Here is a 25,241-nt window from a genome sequence, read left to right on the forward strand (position 1 = left end):
TATGCATTATATTTAAACACATCTTGAACGCACCGCAATACAATGCACAAAGCACGCCCATTTGCCTTGAAAAATGTTAATGCGTGTTGTTTTGTGTAGAAGAATGCGTTCAAAACCGTCTTTTTTGGGAATGCGTTCCCGAACATCCGATTGGGAACCAAATCACTCACACAAACAGATTTCAACCACTGGCATAATTGATAGGTTTCTGATTTGCCTCAGACCCACTTTTTTTTAAAAAAAAGTAAATACCAATATCTGTAAAAAGTCTAAAAAAGTGTATATTTTGGCCCATTTGTCTTTGGGCTCTCAGCTACTAAAAAAATAAAAAGTCCTATAGAAATTGTAATAAAATCGGAAATTACAGGCTTCAAAATTGACTGTTAGCGAAATGGACTAGCAGTGTTCTAGGGGAAACTCTCTGAGTCTTAAGGTTAAGTTCGCATAACGTTATTGTTAAGCAAGCTATGCAAGTTCAACAGAAAAATTAAGTGACCCTAAGTGGATGCTGATCAATTCTCAAACCAGTTTAACATATTTTTAAATTTTTCGGAAGTAAAAACTGATTTTTAGGCAGTACCATCACTTTTTTTTAAAGGATTATCTAAAGAAATGTAAATAAAAATGACAAGTTAATATTAATTAATATGCTACTTAAAAAACTGCATCACAAATGTTGTTGATATTTTTAGCTTAGAATAAGTGCAGTTTTGGATTCGATACAAGTATGTATAAAATTTATTTTAATACCGGCACCTTAAAATTAACCCTTACTTTCCAAGTCCGCTCCTGTTGAAAAGCAGCATTGGCATTTTACCGCTGGTCGCGTACGGTAACACTACAGTTTCATACGGTTTGTTTCCATATGAACTGACTGTTTTTTTTATCCGGAGTGAAGTGCAGAAAAATGAATAAAGCTCTTTTTTAACAAATATATTTTTAAAAACGACTGTGCATCAAATAACCAACCGAGAGGAGGTCAACCACTCAACTGACGCCGCCTGAGCGTGGTCGTCCTGCTCCCAGCACCAGCACCACCCCCAACCCCAGGGCTACGCTCCTGGGTGCGCGAATCAATTACAGCGACGTCGTAACGCGAAAATCGATTTCGGCTGCGGGCGCAGGCTGAATCACCAGAAATTATGTCCCACTGCGATGTGGACACGGAAATAAAGATGGCATCGCCCAGCCGGATGAAGGACGCAACCGTTCTCCGGAAGGTACACACATCCTGGAGCAGCGGGCTCCTCCTGGCCGCACTGACCCTGTGCGTCCTGACCTCCGGATGCAATGCCACGGACACGGACATCGCTCTTGACGCGAAGGCCACGCTGAACCACCGCATCCAGAGCCTGGATCTGCTTGTCTTCGTGTTCCTGCTGGCCCTTACGGTTCTCACCATATGGCTGTTTAAGCACCATCGCGTCTCCTGGCTCCACGAGACCGGACTGGCCGTCATATACGGTATGTTGGATCCTTAGGCTCTTAGGGCGTATCATTCTATATATTCACCATCAGTTGTCAGGCCCCTTAAAGTTTACAAATTTATTTTCAAGAGGATATATGTATGTAGATATATACGTACATATGTGTAATTTACAAGCTGTTAGCTTTCTGGCTTGTCTAAACTTTTAATTTTAAAACTATTTGACTGAAACGTTTACAAGTCTCTACTTTATGTCGCTTATGATATATCTGCACAGACTAAAAATTATTATTATTTTATCAAATGTCTTGTTTTGAAGATAACATATTTTATTTTTATTGTTGTGGACGGTATTAAAACCTTAGAACTAATGTCCTAGTTACTACTAACTATTGTTGTCTTCTAACACCCCTTTTTCCGTTGTTCTCTTAAACTCAAAGCTCTTCGTTATCGGTCACCTGTCTTATTGTAGACCTGCCATTTTCATTGTCACCTCTTTGTTATTCGGAATTACGCTTTTGTGTACGGCAGCCGTGACATTAAGTGCGAGCATTTGAGAGGCAGTGAAAGCCACCCTGGGCAGAAAGATATGTAAAGTAAACAACCATAGAAGAATTCACCTGCACGCAACAACAGCAGAGCTTGTGGCACCAAAGATATTGTACACGAGACCTTGTCGTGCTTAGTCAGCCATTATCATTGGGGTTTTCCAACCAAAATACATTTTCACTCGTTCATGAGCGCGCCAATCTGCCGAGTACTTTGTTGTTCTAACATTTTTATATATTCATACATATGTGTGCAGCAATAAAAGAGCAAACAAGATTTCTTCCAACTAATTGAAGCTAATGAAACAATTCAATAAAACAGGTTAGCCTGGGAATTGATGAAACCCCAGGTCGGGCATAAATTGGGATTTGTAAACATTCCTCAACAGAGCGGGTGAAAGCTTTTGGTTATGGGCAGCTCGATTGATTAACCCCCAAGATGTGTTCATTACAAAAGGCGGCAAAATAAATAAAAACCCTTAAAATCACTTGTTGAGTGGTTGTTTTTTTTCGATAAGGTTTGACTAAGCATTTTTCTTATCGGCTCGTTTCTATTAGTCACACTCTCGCTTTTGCGATAGGTCAGGCCGGAAAGAAGTCTGGTTTTTGATTTAAGTTATTTATGAGGAACGAGAATCTAATCTGATGTGACCTAAAGGCAAACATATGTACATAAGTGAAATTTTATATTACTTTTTTATGAGCACGTTCCAATATTATTATTAATACTGACTAAAAAGAAATTCGATTTGGTTATCTGAATATTTGCATTTTTGTTAGAGAATCAAATATGTTCAAAATAGCTTTCACATTTTTTAGGCGTTGATCTAAGGTATATAATAATATAATATAATAATAATACATTTTTGTATGGAATTTTAATTAAAAACCAATTTTCTTTTTCATTTTCAGGCTTGATTGTTGGAGCAATTATACGGTATGCGGGCACCTCCGCCACCCTGGTCCACATGCAGGTGGAGCCACAAGGTGTTCCGACGTACACCGATAAGTTGCCGCCCGATACGCTCTGGTTTAAAGTAAGTCATTAAGATATCAAAACAATGTCGAGGCTAATAGAATTGTTGTCTTTATTTTAGTATCCCGTCAACCAAACGAATGGAACCAAACTGCCGGAGGGAATTAAGACGTACGCCTATGTATTTCGCGGACAGGTTCACGATGTGGATGAAAACGAAATCGATCTTAAGGCAACCTTCGATCCGGAGGTGTTCTTCAACATTTTACTACCGCCAATCATATTTTACGCGGGTTACAGCTTGAAAAAGGTTAGATCATTGAGATCAATACTGTCTTGTAAAACATTTACTGAGTTTTGAGTTCACAGAAATACTTCTTTCGCAATCTGGGTGCCATCCTGACGTTTGCCATTGTGGGGACCACCTTGTCGGCTTTCCTGATCGGTGGCTTCATGTACGGTTGTGTGAAACTGATGCCAAAGTACTTGAGCAGCAGTTTCACATTCCTGGACACTCTATACTTTGGAGCCCTGATTTCGCCCACAGATCCGCTCACCATTCTAGCCATATTCAACGATCTGCGAGTTGACGTAAACCTATATGCGCTAGTCTTGGGCGAATCTGTGCTCAACGATGCCGTGGCCATTGTCCTAAGCGGGTAAGTGTATTTATTTTTGTCATCTATTTCCATTCATTGGGATTAATTAGTATTGATTTCTTTGCAGAGCCATCCAAAACTATGGTGAACATTACTCCAATACGGGGGAATTCGAAACTACAGCTTTCCTGCGCTCGTTAAGTGACTTCTTCTCCATCTTTCTGCTGTCCCTGATGATTGGCGCCGCCATGGGCTGCTTGACAGCATTGATATCCTTTTCAAAAACTAATTTATTCTTAAGTATATGTTTAAGTACAACAACTAGGCCAACAACTTCCTTAACTCCTGCCACACATGACCAAATTTACGCGTGTTCGTGACTTTCCCCTACTAGAGTCGGCGCTGTTTGTGCTGATGAGCTACAGCACCTTCCTGCTGGCCGAGGCGACAGAACTTACTGGAGTGGTGGCCGTGCTCTTCTGTGGAATCTGTCAGGCTCACTACACATACAACAACCTGTCGGAGGACTCGCGCCAAAGGACCAAGCAGATCTTCGAGCTGCTGAACTTTTTGGCCGAGAACTTTATATTTTCTTACATTGGAGTTTCGATGTTTACCTTCCCCAAGCATCATTTCGATGCAGGATTTATTATAACAGCTTTCGTAAGTTAAATTTCATTTATATGAAATTCAGAATGTTTCAAAAAATACTTTCTCTTTGCAGATCTGCGCCGCAATAGGACGTGCCGTGAATGTGTATCCCTTATCCTGGCTGCTAAACATCAAGCGTAAACCTAAAATCTCCTCCAACTTTCAGCACATGCTCTTCTTTGCTGGTAAGTCTTAAAGTGCAGCTCCTAAAGGATTATCTGTAACGAGCATATATTTTTTAAAGGACTTCGTGGAGCCATGTCCTTTGCCTTGGCCATCCGAAATACAGTGTCGGATGCGCGACAGACCATGCTGACCGCCACATCGCTGATTGTCATCTTTACGGTCGTAATCCAGGGTGGGGCAGCCAATTTTCTGCTAAATTGGTTGAAAATACCGTGAGTACATGACAAACATTTAAAAGCTTCCGCGTTTACTATCGAAAAATCTCTCTTCATTGCAGTGTTGGCGTTGACGATGAGACTGAACAATTAAATAATTACCAAGTGCACAGTGTGAGTATACAAAAGTCACGTATATACGTGATTTTAGACTGCATTGAGGTTTATTGAGATTAAGTAGACTTAATTAAAGTATAATGTTCTTGAAACCATGATTGCAAGTACCAAGTTCTCTCTTACATTCTTTTAAAGGAATATTTTGTAACTCATGATTTTTGTTATTTATACATTTCTTTGCACTTCACAACATTAAACCATCTGCTAAAAAAGGTTTACAATTCAATGGACAATTCACACCCGCAGACGGTAGGTTTTGGCAATGATCATTCAATACATGTCCGTTTGGTTTAAAGTGATTTTATAATTTTACCTTACCTATACCATATTTATTATCAAAATGTAGATAGGCGTTGTTTTTATTAGTATCTTTTCTTTTGCTCACCCCCATCGAATGTAGAGCTAATATCATTTAATTGAACTCGGTGTTAGTCTGATGGTTATTTACAGGATGTGGAGAATGGCGGCGGAGGACGCGGCAAGTTGCGTTTGTCCGGCGGCACGGAGTCCAACTTGGATACGCCAGCGGATGGGCCAAATGGCAGCTTGGGCGGCCCAAGCGGCGGACGTCGTCGCAACAGCCATGAGAAGGCCATTCTGGCCAGGATCTGGGCGAACTTTGATACCAAGTGAGTGCAAAGAGACAATCGAAGGTTGCATTTAACTTACAAATTATCCCATATCTCAAGGTACATGAAGCCCTTGCTGACGCACTCAAGACCCACTCTCCTGGAGACCTTGCCCGTTTGCTGCAATCCCATTGCCAGGCTGCTCACCACCACGCAGCAGCTCACCCAGGTGAGTTGGGCAGTCCACAAAGCAAGTGAAATGATAATGATCTAGTGGAATTCATTTCAGGATGGAAGCGAGTTTAGGCGCGTGGACTCGGACTCGGATATCTGCATAGACAACGATACCGGGAATGGTCTTGGCCAGGATGTGGGACCCGGAACGGGACCGGGCGCGGGTCGGCGGAACTCCCTGAGTCGCGTAAGTATCAAGTACACCGGCGATAATCACCATCTACTTGCTAGCTACCGAAATATTGAATAACCGAATGAGCGAAGCACCCCAACCACCAAAGACTAATCCTAGGCGTAGCAAGCTGGCCATTAACACACGAAACGAAAAACCTCAACTAAACCGAAAAAAAAAACCAAAAAACCCGAAAGAATCTACACCATAGACACTTTGGCAAAGTAGACATATTGTTATTTAAATTGGTCAAATACTTAACAACCATGAAAATGTGATTTTTGTTTAACGATATTTTGTTTTTGTATAATTTAAATGTTGATTTTGTGGTGTAGGTGAAAAGGCATATATTAATTTGCACCTACTTTTCAATATTGTTGATTAAATGTTTAAGTTTTTGCGGCGGCAAGCGATTTCTAGTCTACGATTGTAACCTAACCTATGTAATATTGATTTGACTGTTAACTACTACTAAATGCATGCTTACCAAATATACTTATATAATCGAAAATGTAACAACTCTCTCAGCGAAGATATTAATTTATTTATTCGTTTCTGCGGCATCTTTCTTTCTTTCTTTCTGTCTTTCCTTCGACCAATCCTAATCAATCATCTAACAAACTCATGCGGACTATTTATCAATTTAACTTTGGTTGCTCTAACAACAACAACAACAATAACAACAACTCCAACAATCAACTGAAAAACTGCATTCATCTAAAACAAACCAACTCTATAAATTCTAACCATTGGTAATGCCCAAACAAAAGTCTGTCCAATTGAGTGAAGCCAATCATCACCTTGCAAATGAACTCAGCCTGGTTACTAATAATTTCATGTAATCATTTCTGTATGGGAAATCAAGAGATCGAGCCAGTTAATTATGTATTTTATTTACTTACTATTTATAATGTTTTTGTTTGTTTTTGTCTACTTTTCCTTGGTAAAACAAATGTTTTAAACGAAGCACAGACGGAGACAACCCAGACATGATAAACTAAGTCCAGAGTCAGTTAGTCCAGTCAAAGAATTGATTAACAGATTAACCAATGCTTCTTAAGGCACAGCAGTTCGTTTGTATTGTTCACTTTTAATTTCTGTATTTTTCCTCATAATCTAATTTCTTAGATTCTAACACGCGACTAACCATGTAAGTACAAATTAAATTGCAGTTGATTTCCTCATTTCCTTATCGCCTATTGTACATAAATACGTATTTAAATTTTAAAAAAAAGTAACCATTCATTCACTATAATTTATATATTGCCATAATATTATGATTTCTTCTAAATATTTTTATTATTTCTTTTAGGTTAGAGGCGAGCATCGAAATATTTACATATAAGTTAAATCTATTGTTCTTTTCTTTTGTTATTTATTGAAATTGGTCTCATTTAAAATGGAAAGTGTGAAATCTGTACAAATTAGATTATTACTCCTCAGTTTTTTCTTGTTTACGATATGTGATTCGGAACTCTAGTTATAAACATTAATTAAAATTATCAAGCTTATCAGTTAATTAAAATCCGTAAGGGCACTGAAGCTGAAAAAGGCTACCTATCATCGAGCTGACACACACCAATACCATACCTTAAACCACCATATTATATTACATGCATATAAAGCCTCTTTTATTCTAATTTTGTCAACTCCTTGCGTCCTTGCAGTTTAATTAGTTTTGCCCAAACTTATAAATATCTGCATATAAATAAGCCTAAATAAATGGCCGAGTGAAAATTTATACGAATACTTATAGACATATATTTCTTTCTCTTATTTATTCGACATCGCAAAATATGCAAACAATTATATAATATTCGCCTGAAACCACAAACAAATTTGTATTCAGATGGAGATTCTGGAGCATGTTCAAAGTCCGGTGTCGACGAGAATCAGACTCTTAGGATTTTATGGAAAAAAGTTATAAAACAAAGGCAGAAGTAATCGGATTTAATTTTTGATGTATTTTACACAACATAAACTTATAGCTTTTTCGTTTTAAGAAAGTTAGTGTAAATATATCGTTTTGAATACTGAGCTAAATAATGATATTCGGTTTATTTCTAAAGTTTAAATGCCGATCGATTTGGTGATCTATTAATTTTTCCCCTTATTATCTAAGACACAGTTTCTTACTACATACATACGCTGTATTTAAATCAAAGCGAAGCTCTCTGAAGATATTAATTGTTGTGCTGTTAATTTTTAAGTCTAAACGAAAATAAATAAAAAAATTTAATGAAAAATAGTTTTATTTTGGAAAATGGAAGGACAATTTTTTTAAAATGTACCCCTGTCGATTTTAACTAGGACATTTTTATTCCACTTTAAAATTTGATTTTTAAAGTCACTTTTTAAATAATAAAGTTGATATCAAGCTAAAGACTTTTTTAAAACATCGAAATTTAAAATTATAGCGCCGCAGTGTGACCAAATTTTGTATGTAGGTATTGTACGGCACTGCTGCTCTGGGCACACTGCGACGGCGCGCATTTTTGCTGATGATTCCGGAATTGCTTTGAATTTCTTATATCCACTGAACTAATCACCGATAATCGTCATGGAGGTGGTAAAGCGCGGCTTCCTCCGCGCCTGCAAGAACCACAGCTACCTGAGCTACGAGCTGATCGACAAAATCCTGGGCCCGCTGTGCGCCCGCCACAAAGTACCAATCCCCTCCAGCAAGGAGGCCATCAAAGCAATCGTTAGCGAAATAAACGACACCATCAGCGACTTGGGCCAGTCCCTCGTCTTCATCAAGTATCCGATCAAGTCCGAGGAGTACCTGGTGTACGCCAAGACGGACGCCACGCCCGACAATGTGGCCAACACCGGATTGTCGCCCGACGACTGCCAGTACTTCTCCAAACTGCTGGACAAGATTGCCTCCGAGGAGGACTGTCACATTCCCTGGAATGCCGCTTACAATGAGCTTGGCTTGCAGAGCACATCGAAGCCGCTGAAGAAGAGCCGCATGCAGGAACTGCTGCAAATATGGACCCAAATGGGCTACTTCATGGAGCTGGACGAGAGAATCTACCTGGGGCCGCGCAGCCTTGTCGAACTAAGCTTCTACCTGGCCTCCAATCACGGGGAGCACATCAAGAACTGCATGCTCTGCAAGTGCCTGGTGCTGTGGGACATCCGCTGCGGATCCTGCAACATCCAGTTCCATCGCGAGTGCATCAGCACCTACCTCCAGCGACGCGACATTTGCCCGTCTTGCGGCAACTTGTGGACAACGCCTTTAAGGCGTTCCACCAGTCAATCTTCATAAATGCCATTTCTGATGGCTATAGTATAGATTTCGAATAGTACCTTACCTATATTTATTGGTATTAATTAAGTGATATAAAGGTAACAAATAAACGAACTGTTCAATTTACTTATACTATTTTTAAAGTTTTGAAGTGATACTTTTAATATTGAGAAACAAACCGCCGGTTTCATAACACATTGTTAAGAATTTCAAACATATACTTTTTAAAACCTTGCCACCAAATAGAAATACTTTTCTTTCCTTCCACAATTTTCATATAACCTTAAGTTAGTAAAGTTTGATGTACCCACAGATTACTGTTCATGCAACTGTAATAACTCTCTCGGGGCCTAGAAAATAAATTCTCTCAATACTATAACTCTAAAATGGCGCAAACGAAACAGAAAGATCTTAATGTTCGTCGAGATGAGTGTGTGCGACAGTCCCAATAAAAATTCCAAGCTGGACAAAAAATCCCTGACCCCTTTCAAGAAGGTACGCCGCAAAAATTGGAAGCAGGAGGCGGTCAACAAGGTGAAATAATGGGCCCTACACAATTTGACAGCCCTAACCCATTTTCATTTTCAATTAGAGTGATATAAGCAAGGGCCAGGAGGTGTCATATGTTGGTGAAAGGTTTATACCCAAGCGCTTTGATCGCCAGAATATTGAATTTAATCTGAAGTACATTGGCAAGCGAGAAGAGCATGATATTCTGGAAACGGTGAGATCGGGATTTCTGGCTATACAATATAACTATTTCATACTGATTTTCAGGGTGAGACTTTGACGGACAGCTACTGGCGACAGAGTGGCTTCATAGCCAATATTAACCGGACCTTTGGGATCCAGGAACGCCGGCTGCTTCAGTTCTACAGCCAGCAAGGAACCCGTTCCAGGGTAGTGGACAGTGAATCCGCGGACTCGGACTGGCCATGTCGTCCCCGGGCGCGTCCACATGCCATTCAGAATGCCACCCATGAAATGCCCGGGATATGCAGTCCCGTCGACTACAACATGATGGACTGGTCGTCCGGCGGCATGGTGGCCATGTCCTCCGGTCAGGACATCATGCTGTGGCGCAACCTGGACGAGAGCACCATGGTCTTCAGCGTTGAGTCGCCCACTTCCCTCAAGTACTCTCCCGACGGCAAATATCTGGCCATCGGCTGCATGGATAGAAACTACCCAGGTATTGCCCTTGTCCTCTTACACCGACTTACTTATTCCTGATGTTCCTCTTTCACCCCAAGTCCTGGACCTCTGGGAGGTAAGGTCGCCCATGGAGTTTTTGGTCTCCTATCGCAAGTTGATCTTTAAGTCTATGGGCTACATAAGTTGCATCGAATGGTCACACGATGGCAAGGAGCTCACTTGTGGCACCCAGTGCGGAATCATCCTCGTGCTGGCCATGCCCAAGCTGAGGACTTTGAAGCAGTTCCACGAGCACCGGCACAAGGTTAACAAAATCAAGTTTGATCCCACACGAAAGTATTTTGCATCCAGCGATACGGATGGCAAGATTTTTATCTTCGATGCCGGACTGAAGGTTCGCCTGCTGAAGCTGGGCGGCCGATCTATACTTTTCGACTGGCATCCCTGGACCGGTGAGGATTTAGTTGTTGGTAAGTACGATATTCCCTGGTTATTGGTAGTAATTACATAAGATCTTTCACCAAAGGAAAATTTGGTTTTATAACATGGGAATATTTACAAAATCATTTCTTTTAGATCAATTTTTTTTATAAAACCATAATTCGATTAAGTTAACAATTAAGTGCAATTGTTAAATCGTATCTTAAATTGTTTTTACATATAATGCAATGTCTAATATTGGATAAACATTACAGCTGAGCGAAGTCCTGCCTCGATTTTCATCTTCAACATCCCACGGCGACAATTTGTGGCCTCGTACAGGCGCAGGGACGATAGGATAGTTATTAAGACAGTCACATTTAGCAAGATCACGGGCGAGTTGCTGGTCAACGTTATTCGGCGTGGTGGGTACTTCTCTAGACTTTACTCGAGATCACCACTAAAAGTAATGCTCTTTATGATATCTACAGATAATTCGGACTTTGCAGTTTGCGAAATATTAGTGCTGGCCTCCTTAAATCGAGTGGTTGATTTGATGTCCCACCAGGATCGCGGCACCCTGTTCCTGATGTGGAACCCAGATGGAACAAACATAGCCACTGGTGGCCTGGATGACACCTTCTCACTGTGGAACTTTTTTCCCACCCACAAACGGAATGCCATACTCCGAAAACAGGAGCAAAAGGCCAAGGACAAATGCAGCTCATTGAGCCTCTTCAAAGGAATTCGGTGAACAGTTTACAATTTGTTTTACTTAATGTTTATCATGTTATGTGTCTAGTCTTCGAACCAATTGTGCTTTTCATTATTTATTCAATTCATATTGCTTCCATAAAAATTCCATTGGATTTAACATAGGCGTTGTTGATTACTCTAAAATGAACATAAGAATATGGGTCTCTCCACCCAAACTGAAGGTATGAAAGTAAAATTCCATTGTTCACCATGGTTGCAGCGTTGAAATTTGGTAACTAATCACTAGGCTAGAGGTATGTAAAGATGTCCAAAGAACCGCTGGCATCCCTCGCTCAATATTCGCTCTGCTTGGGTCTCGATGGGGCGATCTGCGAGTGGCCCTCCTGCTGGAAGAGGTACTCCGCACAGGCCTCGGCTTCCAGGCGGCGTTTCTGGAGAAGATGGGGCTTGATGACTAATCGATGGGTGGTGTAGATGAGGACCGTGGATCCGATGCCAATGGCCATTAGACCGACAGTCGTGGTGGCGAATCGCTTGAGATTGTTAATGAAACTCATCTGGGGGTGGGAAGAGAATAAATAGTATTATTTTAGGTGCCAAAAAATATATAGTTCAGGTGTCTGCTAACTTTTTTGGACTTGGACTACTAGTTTCAGCTGGTGCTGCTGGTTCAGCCTCGGTTTTCTTATCGTTTTTGTACTTCAAAATCAGTGGCTGCCAAATGTAAATACCGCCCAGCACCCCAATTGCCGTGACCACCATCAACTGTGGAACTGTAACACCTCGCGGACGACGAATTTGCATGGCATGTGCTTGGATTACAGCTATTTATTTACTGTTTCTCATTAATTGCACAAGTTTCTTTGCCGGCTGCTGTTACATCAACGCACCGTGGGATTTCAGTGTGGATCAGCTGTTGGCCACGCTCGTTTACCAACACTGGTTTCTGTCCCTGGCCAGTGCTGCCAGACTTTCCCTAAAGTAAGCTTATTTAAATTCAAATTTTAATTAAAAGCTATTAATAAACTGGTCAGCATTGGGTATTTGCAGCAGAATCTGTGACGACATTTTAGAAAAGGCATCGCAAACTTCCCCCTTAAGTGATTGGATAACATTGCATAATTAACGGAAATGGGGAAAAACTGATAATGGATAAGTATAGTTTTCTTTTATCGTACTTTTTGGATATTCCCTAAACTTGTATGTATGTTAGTCCTTGGAAATCATTATCAGTAAAATTGAGCGATAGCGGCAGCCACCTTTTAAATTTTGAAACCGCTGTGATAAGATTTAAAATAGTTTAGAGCTGAAATCATATATAATTAATTTCCCAATTTATTCCGAACAAAAATGAACTTAAATCTGAAAAAATAAACTTTAATTGCCATTCTAAATTTTAAAAACACAACATTGGTAACGCATTCCCAAATTAAAAACAAAATCATATTCCATCATAAAAGTTCAAAATTCTCTCTGTGCACTTTCACCCAATGCTATCCCACTTGATCCATCCACTCCTCTTCACTGCCACCATCATCGGCATAATCATCATCGCTTGAGGATAATGACGTAGGCCGAGCTCCTCCACTCTGGGAGTCCCAACAAAAACCACACACAAGCACAGCCACAGCGCCGCCAAAGCCGGCTGCGGCGTCGGCAGCGCAGCGGCAGAGTGGCGGACGAGAGAGGCTTGAAGCTGGTTTTTAAAACGGTCTGTCCGCTCAGCCCGCCAGTCACTCTCAGTTGGGACGGCGCGTCAAACGGTTATCGCTCGCTCCTTCGGCAACCCCTCGCCGCTCCCCACAAACCGCGCATTTAACAGTTGTTTTGCTGCGAATAAGAAGCACAAAGCAGAAGCCACAAGAAGATCGAAGCAAAGATGACAAAGATGGGTGGAAATTTGGATTTGGCAGTGATGCTGCTGCTTTTGAGTGCCTTTACAACCGGCAATGGCAACTCCATTCCGACGACCACAACGCCCCAGGGCGTGTTTGAAACCAGCACCGACAAGCTGCCAGGCGGGGCTGCGGCCCTGCCCCCCAGTGGAGCAGGCATCTATGATGATATAGACACCTTTGTGCCCTTTAGGAGCGACTCGCACGATCCCTTCTCGTGGCACCTGCTCAAGACGGTGTTGCAAAACGAAACGGCGGCCAAGAATGTGATCATCTCGCCGTTTTCCGTCAAACTGGTGCTGGCTCTGCTGGCCGAGGCGGCCGGAAACGGAACCCAGACGCAGACGGAGTTGGCCAACACACAGACGGACATCCGGTCGCAGAACAATGTCAGGGAGTTCTACCGCAAAACCCTAAACTCCTTCAAGAAGGAGAACCAGCTCCACGAAACCCTCAGTGTGCGCACCAAGCTTTTCACGGACAGTTTCATCGAGACCCAGCAAAAGTTCACCGCCATCCTGAAGCATTTCTACGACAGCGAAGTGGAGGCCTTGGATTTCACAAATCCGGAGGCAGCGGCAGATGCCATCAACGCCTGGGCCGCCAACATTACCCAGGGCCGACTCCAGCAGCTGGTGGCTCCGGACAATGTGCGCAGCAGCGTGATGCTGCTGACCAACCTGATCTACTTCAATGGTCTGTGGCGCCGGCAGTTCAGCAACACCTTCCAGGGACCCTTCTTCCGCAGCAAGGAAGATCAGTCGCGGGCTGAGTTCATGGAGCAAACCGACTACTTTTACTACACCAACTCGGACAAGCTGAAGGCTCAGATCCTGCGGCTGCCCTACAAGGGCAAGAACTCCCTGTTCGTGCTGCTGCCCTATGCCTTAAATGGCATCCACGAACTGGTCCAGAATCTGGAGAACGACGAACTGAAGGGCGCCCAGTGGGCCATGGAAGAGGTCAAGGTGAAGGTGACGCTGCCCAAGTTCCACTTCGACTACCAGCAGAACCTCAAGGATACTCTGCGCAGCCTGGGCGTGCGCGAAATCTTCGAGGATAGTGCCTCGCTGCCGGGTCTGACCCGCGGAGCCGACGTGGCCGGCAAGGTGAAGGTGTCCAACATCCTGCAAAAGGCTGGAATCAATGTAAACGAGAAGGGAACGGAGGCCTATGCCGCCACCGTGGTGGAGATCGAGAACAAGTTCGGCGGCAGTACCACCATCGAGGAGTTCAACGTGAACCGGCCGTTTGTGTTCTTTATCGAGGAGGAGTCCACCGGGAACATACTGTTTGCCGGAAAAGTCCACAATCCCATCACCCAGAACTAAGCCACTAAGGCGGTTTTATCTTTAAATATGCAATAAAAATAGAAACAAAACGGAGTCCATGGTTCTTTTTTATCCGGCAACGTTTTAAAAACAGCAGATAGTGCAAAGTTTGGATTTAAAATAATACTATAGTACTATAGTACTATAACCACCTTTAACTTAGGGGGAGTTCTCCAAAAACAATTAAAGGTTTAAGACTGTCATAAAATCTTGTAAAGCATTGCGAACTCTGAATCTTCCCAGAGAATCTAAGCTTTGCACTTGACCCTCTTTCGGTAATCGTGCGTGGCGACTAATTCTCCTCGCCCAGTTCGGTCCCATCTGTACTCTACTACATTCCGTTGGCTGATAAAGCCACTGGGACTGTCGTTAAACGTTTGTTATTATATTTTATGCCTCGCCTCAGGCGTACCTTGAACAACTGAAAGCAAAAGCCCGCAATAAAGCGAGAGATGCAAATACCTTTCGACTCTGGGAATGTCCCACGTACGTAACATTAGTAATATCCAATGGGGAGATCGATGGGTAATTGCTTGCGCACAAAGTTGGAGGCAAATAGAACCCATGAGTCAGGGGACTGAGATGTTGTTCGGTAGGAAAATCTTAAGTTTGCTCAGCAAATAAAGTTCTGCCGGTGTTTTGCACAAACAGGGAGACAAATGGGCTTGGGAACTTTTAGGAGAGCCGTGGAACAGGTTTTGAAAAGAAAATAATAAGGAATTTCAAATGAATTCGTTCTACAAACTATGTTTTAAGTACAAATATTAGTATAAGACATATCTCTAAAAGTCCCACTTCTTTATTGCCTTAACTTATCTATCTGGAATGATACTACCGAGCACATCCTTGAAGATCCGTTCAAGTGTCAGTCTGAATCAACACTTCGATATGTGTTCCAATGCACTGGTGACGTGCAAACAAAGTGTGCAATGTTTGCAGTCATGAAAACCAGTTTACAAATAATACGAGAAAGTGCACCTTAAAGTGCATATTTGCTCTGCTTTCGAGAAATGAGACTGTAAAATGACTGCCTGACTCAGAGCGAAGATAAATACTAAGAAAGGGGCCACAAGGCTTATTAATTATTACACTACCCTAAAAGTTTAAAACGCAGTACAAAGCCACCTAATTTTCTTTGTTCGAAAATTCTTGGAATGCAGGGACTATTAATCCCAAACTGCTAAAGTGTGCGAAAGTCGGTTTGGTTTTATGTATAGGTTGTCTTTAGCTTCAATAGTTCATGTGGTCAAGGTGTTCTATAATCAACACGATATACTTTTTGGGTCGTTTACTCTACGAGGTCATTTTAAAATACATAGGAATGATAAACAATAGTGAACATTTTCCTAACGTTGTACCCATGCAGCCACTATCTGTTAATAGGCTTTCCAATCTAAGTTCTACAGCGACTCACCTCCGCCATTGGGCAACATGGCTATGGCTGATTGGGCCTGCATTTGAGACTTGCTGAAGTTGTTGCCTCCGCCGGAGCTGTTCTGATGGCGCATATGGGGTTGAAGGGGCTGCTGGGGCTGTGGTTGCTGGGACTGTTGATATTGCGGCTTGTATTGCGTAGGAAAGTGCGGCTGGCTGGGCTCGAAAGCTTGCAAATTTTGGTTCTCAGCGAATCGCATGTTGGCATCTGCACCAGGACGTCGGTTGTTTGAATGAGATTGGTGCTGCTGCTGTTGTTGCTGTCCATTCATCAGGTTGACAGAAGCTTGGTTATTGCCACCGCCCGAGATCAAGGCGTGGAGCAGAGCATTTGAAGCGGCATCCGGTCGCCCATGGCGTTGCTGGCCACGGTTCAATTGTGCTTGCTGCGTTTGATGCTTGGCCCCGCCATTCATTAACTTGTTCGTCTGCTCCTCCAGCTTGCGCTTCATCACTGCATTTCGCATTATAACATTGGCATGGGCTTGCAAGTCCTCCTGCGACAGTTGCTGCGGCACCTGCGGCTGTGGATTTGGCTGCGGCTGCTGTCTGGCTGCGAGTGTCTGCTGGACAATGGCCAAGTTGTGAAGATTCTGCAGCTGACTGGCAATGACCGTGCTCGACAGCATGTCCAGCTGCTGCTTGTGCTGCTGTTGCTGCTGCTGGGTGTTGGTGAACTGCAGTACAGCCGTGATGGCTTCGCGATCCATGTCCGACAAGCGTGGGTTGGCCAACTGCACCAGTAGCCCGTGCTTGGATATTTCCCCTGAAAGGGAGATAAAGCAAAGTTTAATCAAAAGAGTCTAATTAGAAGGTAAGTGCATCTTCAGCTTACCTTTAGTCAGGCGGAGCAGGAGCAACTGGGTGTCGGCCCGTCCGAGGATCGCCTTCAGCTGCAGACCCGCCAAAAAGGCAGTCTGCTGTTGTTGCTGCTGGATGATGACGTGCTGCTTCTGCTGCTGCTGCTGGTACTGCTGTTGCTGCATAATGAAGTTAGAAATGGCATCGAAGCCCGCCGCCTGTGGTTGTGGCTTAGCCGCAGACAGAGAGCCAATAAGCTTTTGGAAGGTCTCAGACTGCTTGTTGGCAGTCTCGCCAGCAGTGGTCAGTGAGTTGCGACGCCACTTGGCCTCCAGCTGATCCACCGACGGCATCTGGGTCATATGAGCCGCTGGTTTGGGCTGCTCCGGATTGCTGCCATGACCCTGGTTCATGGCCTGCTTGAAAAACTCGTTCAGCGAAGACGATGAGGAGTTCCTATCACGAGCGAAAAACGACATAAATTTAGAATTACTCTCGTTTGCATTGGTTTGCTGCTGCATTTGCTGAGGCTGCTGTGGTGGCTGCTGCTGTTGATTTGCATAATTGCCACTATCATAATTCGGCTGGCTTTGATTGAACTTGTCAAGCTGAAACGAACGGACACTGCCTGAGCGTTTGTCATCCTTTGGCAGCTGATGATCGTTGGCCAAAACCTTGTTCATGTTCTCCACATTATGGTTATTGTTTGTATCGTGCTTTGGCATGAATTTATTGCGGCCCACGGGCTCGGGATGCGTCCATTTGTACTTGTTTTGGTCCACCTAAAGCAAATTAATATTACCAATATATAAAAATATTTATTAGACTCGTTGTGAAGTGAATAAACTGCAAACTAACCTTATGTTTGGGCGCCTCCCTCTCTGATTCTCCAACTCCTTTGTGATTGTGGCCCTCCTTAAGCATTCTCTCCTCTTCCTCATCGAATCCGCACAGCTCGATGGTGTCCAATCTGGAGGTAGGTCCACAACTGAACCACTCAGGCTCCTCGTTCTGATTCCTGTAGCGCCGATGATGTCTATCTTCAGACTCCCGAGACTTTGGTTTCGAGACAACCAGGAATCCGGACATTACTCGCTTTACGTAGTTTTCGTTGGCGCGACTCAGATCTTCGCTGGACTCGTTCGACTGCAACGTCTCGTTCTCCGGGCGGTTATTGGACATCCCCATAACAGGAGTGTTTGGTCGTCCTCGGGGCAGGCTGCTAATCTCTCCATTGTCGAAGAACTGCAGTACCGTCATGTTGCTGCTGTTTTGGTGCTTCGGATTTAGCTCTTCCATATGCGGTTTGCCATTGTGGTACGAATGGTAATCACCGTCGTTGTATCCCCACTTGGAGTGATTGAAACGACCGCTTCCAATGCGCCTTTGGTTTACAATTGCCGGATCCTAAAACATTAATTTAAACATTTGGGAACATGTATTAAATTGTTATAGATTTTGTCCATCATCCCTGTCTAGTTTTTTAAGGATCACCAACTGAACTATATTAATCGATAAGGCTAACCATCTAGTAATAAGTTTAAGTACTTTAGATGTCTGCATCTCTTTTCTAAGATGACTGTTTGAAAAAAAAGGGGTAGAAGAAAGCTTTTTAACTCAACAAAAATAAAAATCTTAAAAATGATGCGGAATGGAATATAGATTGGAATAATTTTAAAAAGTATATTTAATTCATAACTTTTGTATGTTACTGGTGCGATCGTCACGGCAATTTACTTCGTTAAAAGTTTGATTCAAAATCGGTCAGGCCCAATTAAATAACCATAAATTCGGAGCCACCCAATTTTTCAGCATTTAATGAATCATAATCAAGTTTTCCATAGGGTCAATAAAATTAACGTTTTTTAATTTGTAAGTTAATATTTCAACAAAATACGTAACGCAGAAGGGCTTAATAATCAAATTACATAAATTTAAAAAACAATCAAGAAACTTTAAAAGTAAACGGTTGTTTAACGTATGCATATAAGATCCATCTCTAAGGGCATCCTATCGACACCTGCCCATCTCTAAGGGCCGGCAAAGTGGCCCGCACACCCACAGACGCACTCACACCCATATCAGCTGAGTGGGAGATAAAGCTTATAATGCAATAACAAAACAGCAGAAACAGTTCAACTAAAAGGCGGAATGCGTGCTAAGCTAAACGAACGCCGGCAGAGCGAGCGAGAGCCAAAGAGCGGGAGTGGAGCGAGAAGAGCGGAATGCAAGTGGAAAAACACACATAGCGGCTGCGAGTACGAGTACTGGAATAGAAATCGAAATCGGAATCAGAATAGGAATAGGAATAGCACTAGCAATAACAACCGTAATCGCAAAGCGGCAGGTTGACATTGCGCTTGTCCCGTGAATTTGGTCGAATGCGGAGCAGCAACCATAACTGTAAACAGTAGTCATAATCCGATCGGAGTGATACGAGCACCAGACTTTCGACACGATGCAGTTTGTGGCCAGTGGTAGGTAGACCATTTAAACCGGGAATATACCAAAAAGTGGTATACTAAGGGATTCCATATCAAATCCAGTGGTTTTTAATATTCTATTAGTTTAAAAACATCTATAAAAGTGCTACAAAAACAATATATTTTTCTGATATAATAAAACAAATCTATATTTTGTAACCTAAGTATGTAGTACAATCTATACTTAGGTTCAACCGAATAGTGCTTCAAAAACAATAGATTACTTTTTAATAATTTAAAGAAAGATCTCTATATTTTTTTCCCATATCATCTCAAAATCACAAACATATTTAAATACATTTATATCTTTCTATAGAACACCCGCACCGGCGACTAAATCCCTTGACCGGGCAGTGGGTCCTGGTATGCCCACATCGCACCCAACGCCCCTGGTCGGGTCAGCAGGAGAAGCCGCAGAAGAACGAGCTGCCCGACTTCGATCCCACCAATCCCCTTTGTCCTGGAGTTACCCGCCCCAATGGAATTGTATATATGAAAGACCAAATCCTAATATCCCAATACTCTAATTACTATGTTCCATGATTAGGAAACGCCTGCCTACAAGAGCACCTATGTGTTTGAGAATGACTTTCCGGCCCTTGTAGAGGTAGTGCCTGTTCCGCCTAACAGTGACGATCCCCTGTTCCAAATAGCACCTGCCCGTGGCAACTGTCGGGTCATGTGCTTCCATCCCAAATCGAATCTCACTTTGCCCACAATGAGTGCAGCAGAAATTGTCGTTGTTATCGACGAGTAAGTATAGGATTTATGGCTTACATCAGTGATAAGCCCGTGATAAAAACCATTTTTATCTCCCTGCCCTATCTAGGTGGATCAAGCAGTTCAACGAGCTGAGTGCCAAGTACGCCTGGGTGCAGATATTCGAGAACAAGGGAGCCGCCATGGGCTGCTCCAATCCCCATCCGCACTGCCAGATCTGGTCGTGCTCATTTCTGCCCACGGAACCGCAGCTGAAACAGGAGCGTCTGCGTGCCTACTACGCCACCAACGAGCGACCCATGTTGGCGGACTACGTGGAGCGGGAGTTGCAACGGCAGGAGCGGATCGTGATCGAGAATCCCGACTGGCTGGTGGTGGTGCCCTTCTGGGCCACTTGGCCCTTCGAAACCATGCTAATCTCGCGCAATAACAACAAGAGAATCAATGATCTGACGCTGGGACAGCGTGAAAATTTGGCGGTAACCATCAAGGAACTAACCACCAAGTATGACAACCTGTTCCAGTGTTCGTTTCCCTACTCGATGGGCTGGCATGGAGCACCGACTGGACCGGAGCATGCCCACGCATCCAGTGCCCACTGGACCCTACACGCCATCTACTATCCGCCACTGCTCCGATCGGCCACCGTGCGCAAGTTCATGGTGGGATTCGAGCTGCTGGCCATGGCTCAGCGCGATTTGACTCCCGAGCAGGCGGCCCAACGGTTGCGGGAGGTCGATGGAAAGTGCCATTACCTGGAGAAGTGATTTCGGTCAACAGGTGGAGCAGATGGTAGCAATTCGTATTCAGTTTAATAAAAGAAAACAGGCAAATTCGATCGACTGTAGTAATTACTTAATACCTATTTGCAATCATTTGTAAAAATATTCTAGAATAATGCTACAGTCAAATAGCAAATGATTAGCATGATTGGCAAAGACCTCTGGAGGTCATGCGTTGCAATCATTGATTTATCAGATAAGCCTAGGAATAATGCGACTTTGTGTTACCTAATACACAGTTGCAGTCAAAACAATAGGTCGACAGATGAAAACAGTCAACCTGATAAGTGTAATTAAACTAAACAGTACGGATTATAAAGCTAAATAACTTCCAATCCCATATTAGTCTAATGTATCTTTTGAAAAATGTACTTTTCACGGAAATATTTACTGTATATGTGATGTCAAATTCGATAGAATTCAATAAAGAAATATTTGAATTTATTATAATTTAATGTATATTCAATTTAAAGTTTAAGAACATTTGAGAATAGCCTAACATTTTTTTTAAGTTCGTTAACTAATCTCTTTTAAAGTTAAGCAAATCGAAAAATTGCAACACAAAAAGGACAAACAAAAAATTGCAAGAACCAAATTTTGTATAGAGATTTTCATTTCAATGTCTTTTTGATAGAGGTGAGAATTCAGGCTTTAAAAAAATGGTTCTCATTTAACTCAATTTCATATTATTTTTAACAGATATTTTTCAAACTGTTGGACGGCGGTCAGATTTTCCAAAACTCCGAGAAAAGGCGCATTAAGCAGTTCAAAATATTTCTAAAAATTATTTTAAATTATCAGTTTGCGAAAGTTTAACGAAAAAAAACATTTTAACGAGTTGAAATTGGTAGTATTTTCTAGGTAAAGAACTCATTTTTAAATAAATGTTATGTAATGAATTCAAAAATTATCCCCATTTAGGACAGGAAAGTAAAAAGTATAGAAAGTAAAGTATATAGTATAGATAACAAGAAGTGCTCACCTGGAACTCTGTTTGCGGCTGCGGTGGTTGGCTCTGGATGATGGACTCGTCGCTGATCATCTGCGGCTTGTTCTTGTTCTTGAAGAAGGCAGGCATGCACTCGTTGTTGTTGGTGCTTGAGTTGTTGGTACTGGAGCGAGCCCGGAACCTTGTGCCGTCCGAGGTGCGCCAGAGATTCATGCGGCGCAGCCGAGCCTCCAACTCGATGTCATCGCAGGTGGCGATGCGTGGCATGACAAAGCTCTCCTTAGACCTGTGCATCAGGGCACTAAACATCCCGTTGCGAATGTCCAGCAGGTGGGAACGGGTGTACATCTTCACCGGCTTGCTACTAGCCATTGGAGCTGCGGCAGGACGCACAGCCTTCGGCGCCCGCAGACTTCCTGGCTTGTGGGTTCCGGTGCTGGGAGCACGCTTGTGCTGGCCCTTTTGTGGCTGCTGATCTGCCACCATGTTCTTGCCGGCCTGTTGTTTCTTCGGCGAGTCGTGGTCGAGGTCACAGCTAACGGCCGTGCAGGACAACATGCTGGTGGGCTGGGTGTACGGTGTGGATGCCCTGGCCGAGAGCACTTGCAGAGCCAGACCCTCGTCCTCATGGGGCTGCTTTGAGGACCCATGCATCGGAATGGCTTCACGGGAAATGGGTGCGAAGACTCGATTCTGCTTGGCCAGCAACCGGACGACCTTAAAATGCCTCTCCAACTGCATAAGCACAGCGGGCTTTTTGGTCTTGGGGTGCAACACCAGAGCCTTGGAGGAAGTGAAGGCCATCAGCGGGCCATCGCATATTGTCTCCTGACCCGAACGCCTGGGTAACATCTCAATCGTCTCCACCTTCTTGTTTTTCATGGAACGAGAAGACTGTTTACCAAAATAAAAACAACATTTAAAAAATGTCATGATGAAGAATGAATATCTGTCTGTATTCTTTGAAAAGTTAATGTCGAATGGAAGGATCCAACATCTAATTTATTGACACATTTATCAGACCTACTTTAATTTTCACTTTAGAATAGAATAGTTTACAATTCGTTTTTAAGAAGTTGTAAAGGTAAAATCAATGTACAAAACAAACAAAATATTAAAAAATCACTTAAAATTACTAGAAAAAAAAATTTGAATTTTAATGAAATATATACACGTTTTGTAAAATTATCATATTAATAATAGTTAATGTAAATGATGTCTTATTCGACTCAAAGAAAAAAAATAAAAATAATTTTATAAAAACATACCTAACATATAACGGTTTATGTTATATCGAACACGCAAATATTCGAGGAATATAATCGTCATAAAAACGGAATTTAGCTATCATATAATGCTAAAATATAACAATTCCTATAAGATATACATATTTTTAAATATGTAAAAAAAAGGTCATATGTAAACCCATTCTTTAAATTTTGAAAAAATTTATATTATATTGTTAAATTTGTATTTGTTGTAAAAATAAAAAAGTTTTGCAGATTTAGTGAATTGCCTAATTTATATTACCAGCAGACCTTATTGACATACATATTCGCCTAACGCCGAGGTTCTGACTATTAGATCAAGAATAGCTAGAACTATAATATATTTATAACTTCTTAAAAGTCTAAAAATGTATAACTAATTTAAAAACATAGATGCTTTTATAAAATTATCATAGGTAACAGACTTTAGACAGGAAGATAAGCCATGGAACTTACATATGTGCATATATATAGGAAATGGAAGACTTACAAGTATAGTTCTAATAGTAATTTCATTTATAACATAAAGACAAATACTAAATAAAATAAAAAGTAGTAGATAGTTTAACGATATATAAAAACAAGAAGACATGCCAAAGTTCATATATGTAACTTTCATAATTTCAAACATTCATACTTGTAACTGCACGGCAAATAACTTATCGAAAAACTACTTAAAATTATAGATCGCTTAGTTTACCAAAAAAATTAGTAGATAGTTTAACGATATATAAAGAGGAGACGACATGTCAAAGTTCATATATGTTCATAATTTTAAACATTCATACTTGTAACTACAGGGCTAATAACATTCCGAATAACTACTTAAAAGGTCTCAGAGTTTAAGTATTAAAAGCCAACTCACTTCGGGACTGGTCTTTTGCATCCGCTTGTTGGCCTCCAGCTTGGTGATGGCCTTCTCCAGCGCGTCCTTCAGCTTGAAGGCGGGCAGCTTGAGGTAGCCCAGTCCGGTGGCCAGGAATGCGTTGGCCGGCAGCGGAGGCGGTGGGGGCGGGGCGCAGGGGTCCTCCCACTTCTCGGAGTTGGCCTCGTCGTCGTCGTGCTCCTGGTGATCCTTCACAGAGGTGGCCTTGGCGGGCGGCGGAGCCTGAACGGGAGTGGGTGGCGGCGGCGGGGGCGGGTATTCGAATTTGGTCTTCACACTGGGGGTCAGCGCCTCGTCCTGGTGATCCACGGCGAGATGATCGCTTGGATCCGCATTTGTGGCATTGGTGGCAATTTTCAGGGCGCCAGCGCCATTTTCTTGCTCAACTTCGGCCATTTGCATTGCGCTTTGGCTGCGTAAGCTCGTAAGTTCGATCTCCTTCTCATTCAGAGGGTCCATACTCACGTTAATAAATGGTTTTTTGATTAAAAATTAAAACGAACACTTTTGGTCGGTCGGAAATTCAAACTATGCAAAAAAAGAACGAAATCACGTTTAACACAGGTTCGATCATAAGATCCGTTATTCGGCTTTGGTGCGATGAGTAAGCAGGACAGGCACAGGAAAAATACCGAAAAAGTACCTGAGAATGGTGGGCAGAGAAAAAGAGTTGGCATTGGCGATCAGTGTGGGTAAACATTGACATAAAATTAAAAAAAGTATTTATGAACTGTTTGGCCTAAATCTGAGTGGATTTATATATAAGTCGCTTTTATCGAATGCACTTTGTCTAACTACAGAGAAGAAATAAATAGCTTCTCTGGTTGTCGTGTTTTTTGTGCTCCTGCATAGAAAAGGAAATATTTTTCAACTTTGACTATTTTTTACGAAATTCAATTTATTTAACAAATATGTTTTTCCGTTTTTTATTTTGCTTAAACATTTATTTTCTTTACTTTGAAATAATTTACTTTAAATAACAGTCTATTTATACAGGAACCAGCAGGATAAGAAGGTGGTGGACCACTGACTTACAATTATTTTTTAACTTTTTGGGAATTTTTTGTTCACATTAAGCAAGGTTTCAAGCCGTATACTGTCAATACCCGTACTGAAAATCCGAGTTCTTCACCCATTGTCACACAGCATCAGCAGGATAATAACTACATTTGCTAGAAAGATAAGAAAAAAGTACTATCTAGCAATAAAATTAGTTTACGAATAGAATGGTGACTCACTGACTAACAAATATTATTTGATTTTAAATTATACAAAATTTGTTAAATTAATAAACGTATCCTATTATTTAACCCATTACAAACATATATTTTAAGCAATGTTTCCAACCTTATACCATAAATTCCCTTAATGAAAATTCGAGTTCCTCACCCTTTGCCTATTTTCTCGTGGTATTTTTACGTGTTCTAAACTAGGTATGTAAGTATTTT

General features: G+C 42.1%; 7 protein-coding genes across 20 annotated transcripts; 5 read left to right on the forward strand and 2 right to left on the reverse strand.

The window, feature by feature from the left end:
* Nucleotides 1–843: 843 nt before the first annotated feature.
* Nucleotides 844–7,939, forward strand: Nhe3 (Na[+]/H[+] hydrogen exchanger 3). Of its 13 annotated transcripts, none has more exons than XR_010653564.2 (15): nt 844–1,464; nt 2,887–3,011; nt 3,072–3,260; nt 3,320–3,609; nt 3,677–3,823; nt 3,909–4,212; nt 4,274–4,385; nt 4,445–4,598; nt 4,664–4,715; nt 4,932–4,967; nt 5,151–5,347; nt 5,408–5,516; nt 5,577–5,708; nt 6,464–6,843; nt 7,006–7,434. XR_010653564.2 is itself a non-coding variant. In XM_065863474.2 (15 exons), the coding sequence occupies exons 1-14, from the start codon at nt 1,143–1,145 to the stop codon at nt 6,837–6,839; spliced, it is 2,187 nt and encodes a 728-aa protein (XP_065719546.2). In that variant the 5' UTR covers nt 845–1,142; the 3' UTR covers nt 6,840–6,843; nt 7,543–7,939. The 13 variants fall into 13 exon arrangements, 10 of the variants coding, with proteins under 10 accessions (XP_065719522.2, XP_065719528.2, XP_065719546.2 ...); XR_010653570.2 differs by lacking the exon at nt 7,006–7,434 and adding an exon at nt 7,543–7,939 and having other exon boundaries at nt 845–1,464; nt 6,666–6,843; XR_010653569.2 differs by having other exon boundaries at nt 845–1,464; nt 6,666–6,843.
* A 215-nt stretch (nt 7,940–8,154) lies between these two features.
* Nucleotides 8,155–9,078, forward strand: Nse1 (Non-SMC element 1). The gene has a single exon (XM_017074390.4). The coding sequence runs from the start codon at nt 8,254–8,256 to the stop codon at nt 8,968–8,970; it is 717 nt and encodes a 238-aa protein (XP_016929879.2). The 5' UTR covers nt 8,155–8,253; the 3' UTR covers nt 8,971–9,078.
* Nucleotides 9,079–9,328: 250 nt separating this feature from the next.
* Nucleotides 9,329–11,401, forward strand: cort (Cdc20/fizzy protein cortex). The gene is made up of 6 exons (XM_017084378.4): nt 9,329–9,486; nt 9,545–9,676; nt 9,730–10,144; nt 10,206–10,577; nt 10,803–10,952; nt 11,019–11,401. The coding sequence occupies exons 1-6, from the start codon at nt 9,367–9,369 to the stop codon at nt 11,279–11,281; spliced, it is 1,452 nt and encodes a 483-aa protein (XP_016939867.3). The 5' UTR covers nt 9,329–9,366; the 3' UTR covers nt 11,282–11,401.
* LOC118879743 (uncharacterized) lies at nt 11,342–12,143 on the reverse strand. The gene is made up of 2 exons (XM_036822662.3): nt 11,873–12,143; nt 11,342–11,801 (listed from the first exon to the last, which is right to left on the reverse strand). Exon 2 carries the CDS (start codon nt 11,799–11,801, stop codon nt 11,577–11,579), a length of 225 nt encoding a protein of 74 aa, XP_036678557.1. The 5' UTR covers nt 11,873–12,143; the 3' UTR covers nt 11,342–11,576.
* On the reverse strand, nt 11,342–24,407 carry cup. 2 transcript variants are annotated; one of them, XM_036822660.3, is made up of 7 exons: nt 24,259–24,406; nt 23,773–24,205; nt 21,673–22,533; nt 17,564–18,112; nt 16,740–17,487; nt 15,885–16,670; nt 11,342–11,801 (listed from the first exon to the last, which is right to left on the reverse strand). In XM_036822660.3, exons 2-7 carry the CDS (start codon nt 24,193–24,195, stop codon nt 11,788–11,790), a joined length of 3,381 nt encoding a protein of 1,126 aa, XP_036678555.3. In that variant the 5' UTR covers nt 24,196–24,205; nt 24,259–24,406; the 3' UTR covers nt 11,342–11,787. The 2 variants fall into 2 exon arrangements, with proteins under 2 accessions (XP_036678555.3, XP_036678553.3); XM_036822658.3 differs by having other exon boundaries at nt 23,773–24,407.
* Spn27A (Serpin 27A) lies at nt 12,967–14,524 on the forward strand. Its single transcript, XM_017084384.4, has one exon. It carries the CDS (start codon nt 13,124–13,126, stop codon nt 14,468–14,470), a length of 1,347 nt encoding a protein of 448 aa, XP_016939873.3. The 5' UTR covers nt 12,967–13,123; the 3' UTR covers nt 14,471–14,524.
* Galt (Galactose-1-phosphate uridylyltransferase) lies at nt 18,967–21,140 on the forward strand. Its single transcript, XM_017084391.4, has 4 exons — nt 18,967–19,182; nt 19,505–19,674; nt 19,736–19,941; nt 20,018–21,140. Exons 1-4 carry the CDS (start codon nt 19,164–19,166, stop codon nt 20,673–20,675), a joined length of 1,053 nt encoding a protein of 350 aa, XP_016939880.2. The 5' UTR covers nt 18,967–19,163; the 3' UTR covers nt 20,676–21,140.
* Nucleotides 24,408–25,241: the final 834 nt, after the last annotated feature.

The sequence above is a fragment of the Drosophila suzukii genome, chromosome 2L (genome assembly GCF_043229965.1).
Source record: "Drosophila suzukii chromosome 2L, CBGP_Dsuzu_IsoJpt1.0, whole genome shotgun sequence".
In the NCBI taxonomy this organism is placed as follows: Eukaryota; Metazoa; Arthropoda; class Insecta; order Diptera; family Drosophilidae; genus Drosophila; species Drosophila suzukii.

Bases quoted from the DNA above. Each gene is read 5' to 3' on its own strand.
- cup (XM_036822658.3), bottom strand. From the start codon at position 24,252: ATGGACCCTCTGAATGAGAAGGAGATCGAACTTACGAGCTTACGCAGC. The intron at 17,488-17,563 runs GTTAGTTTGCAG...AATTTGCTTTAG, and splicing joins GGGAGGCGCCCAAACATAAG to GTGGACCAAAACAAGTACAA. The intron at 16,671-16,739 runs GTAAGCTGAAGA...TCTCCCTTTCAG, and splicing joins CCTGCTCCGCCTGACTAAAG to GGGAAATATCCAAGCACGGG.
- Nhe3 (XM_065863450.2), top strand. From the start codon at position 1,143: ATGTCCCACTGCGATGTGGACACGGAAATAAAGATGGCATCGCCCAGC. The intron at 3,012-3,071 runs GTAAGTCATTAA...TCTTTATTTTAG, and splicing joins CCGATACGCTCTGGTTTAAA to TATCCCGTCAACCAAACGAA. The intron at 4,213-4,273 runs GTAAGTTAAATT...TTCTCTTTGCAG, and splicing joins GATTTATTATAACAGCTTTC to ATCTGCGCCGCAATAGGACG.
- Galt (XM_017084391.4), top strand. The intron at 19,675-19,735 runs GTATATATGAAA...TTCCATGATTAG, and splicing joins TTACCCGCCCCAATGGAATT to GAAACGCCTGCCTACAAGAG. The intron at 19,942-20,017 runs GTAAGTATAGGA...TGCCCTATCTAG, and splicing joins ATTGTCGTTGTTATCGACGA to GTGGATCAAGCAGTTCAACG.
- Spn27A (XM_017084384.4), top strand. From the start codon at position 13,124: ATGACAAAGATGGGTGGAAATTTGGATTTGGCAGTGATGCTGCTGCTT.
- LOC118879743 (XM_036822662.3), bottom strand. From the start codon at position 11,801: ATGAGTTTCATTAACAATCTCAAGCGATTCGCCACCACGACTGTCGGT.
- cort (XM_017084378.4), top strand. From the start codon at position 9,367: ATGTTCGTCGAGATGAGTGTGTGCGACAGTCCCAATAAAAATTCCAAG. The intron at 9,487-9,544 runs GTGAAATAATGG...ATTTTCAATTAG, and splicing joins AGCAGGAGGCGGTCAACAAG to AGTGATATAAGCAAGGGCCA. The intron at 10,145-10,205 runs GTATTGCCCTTG...TTTCACCCCAAG, and splicing joins CATGGATAGAAACTACCCAG to TCCTGGACCTCTGGGAGGTA.
- Nse1 (XM_017074390.4), top strand. From the start codon at position 8,254: ATGGAGGTGGTAAAGCGCGGCTTCCTCCGCGCCTGCAAGAACCACAGC.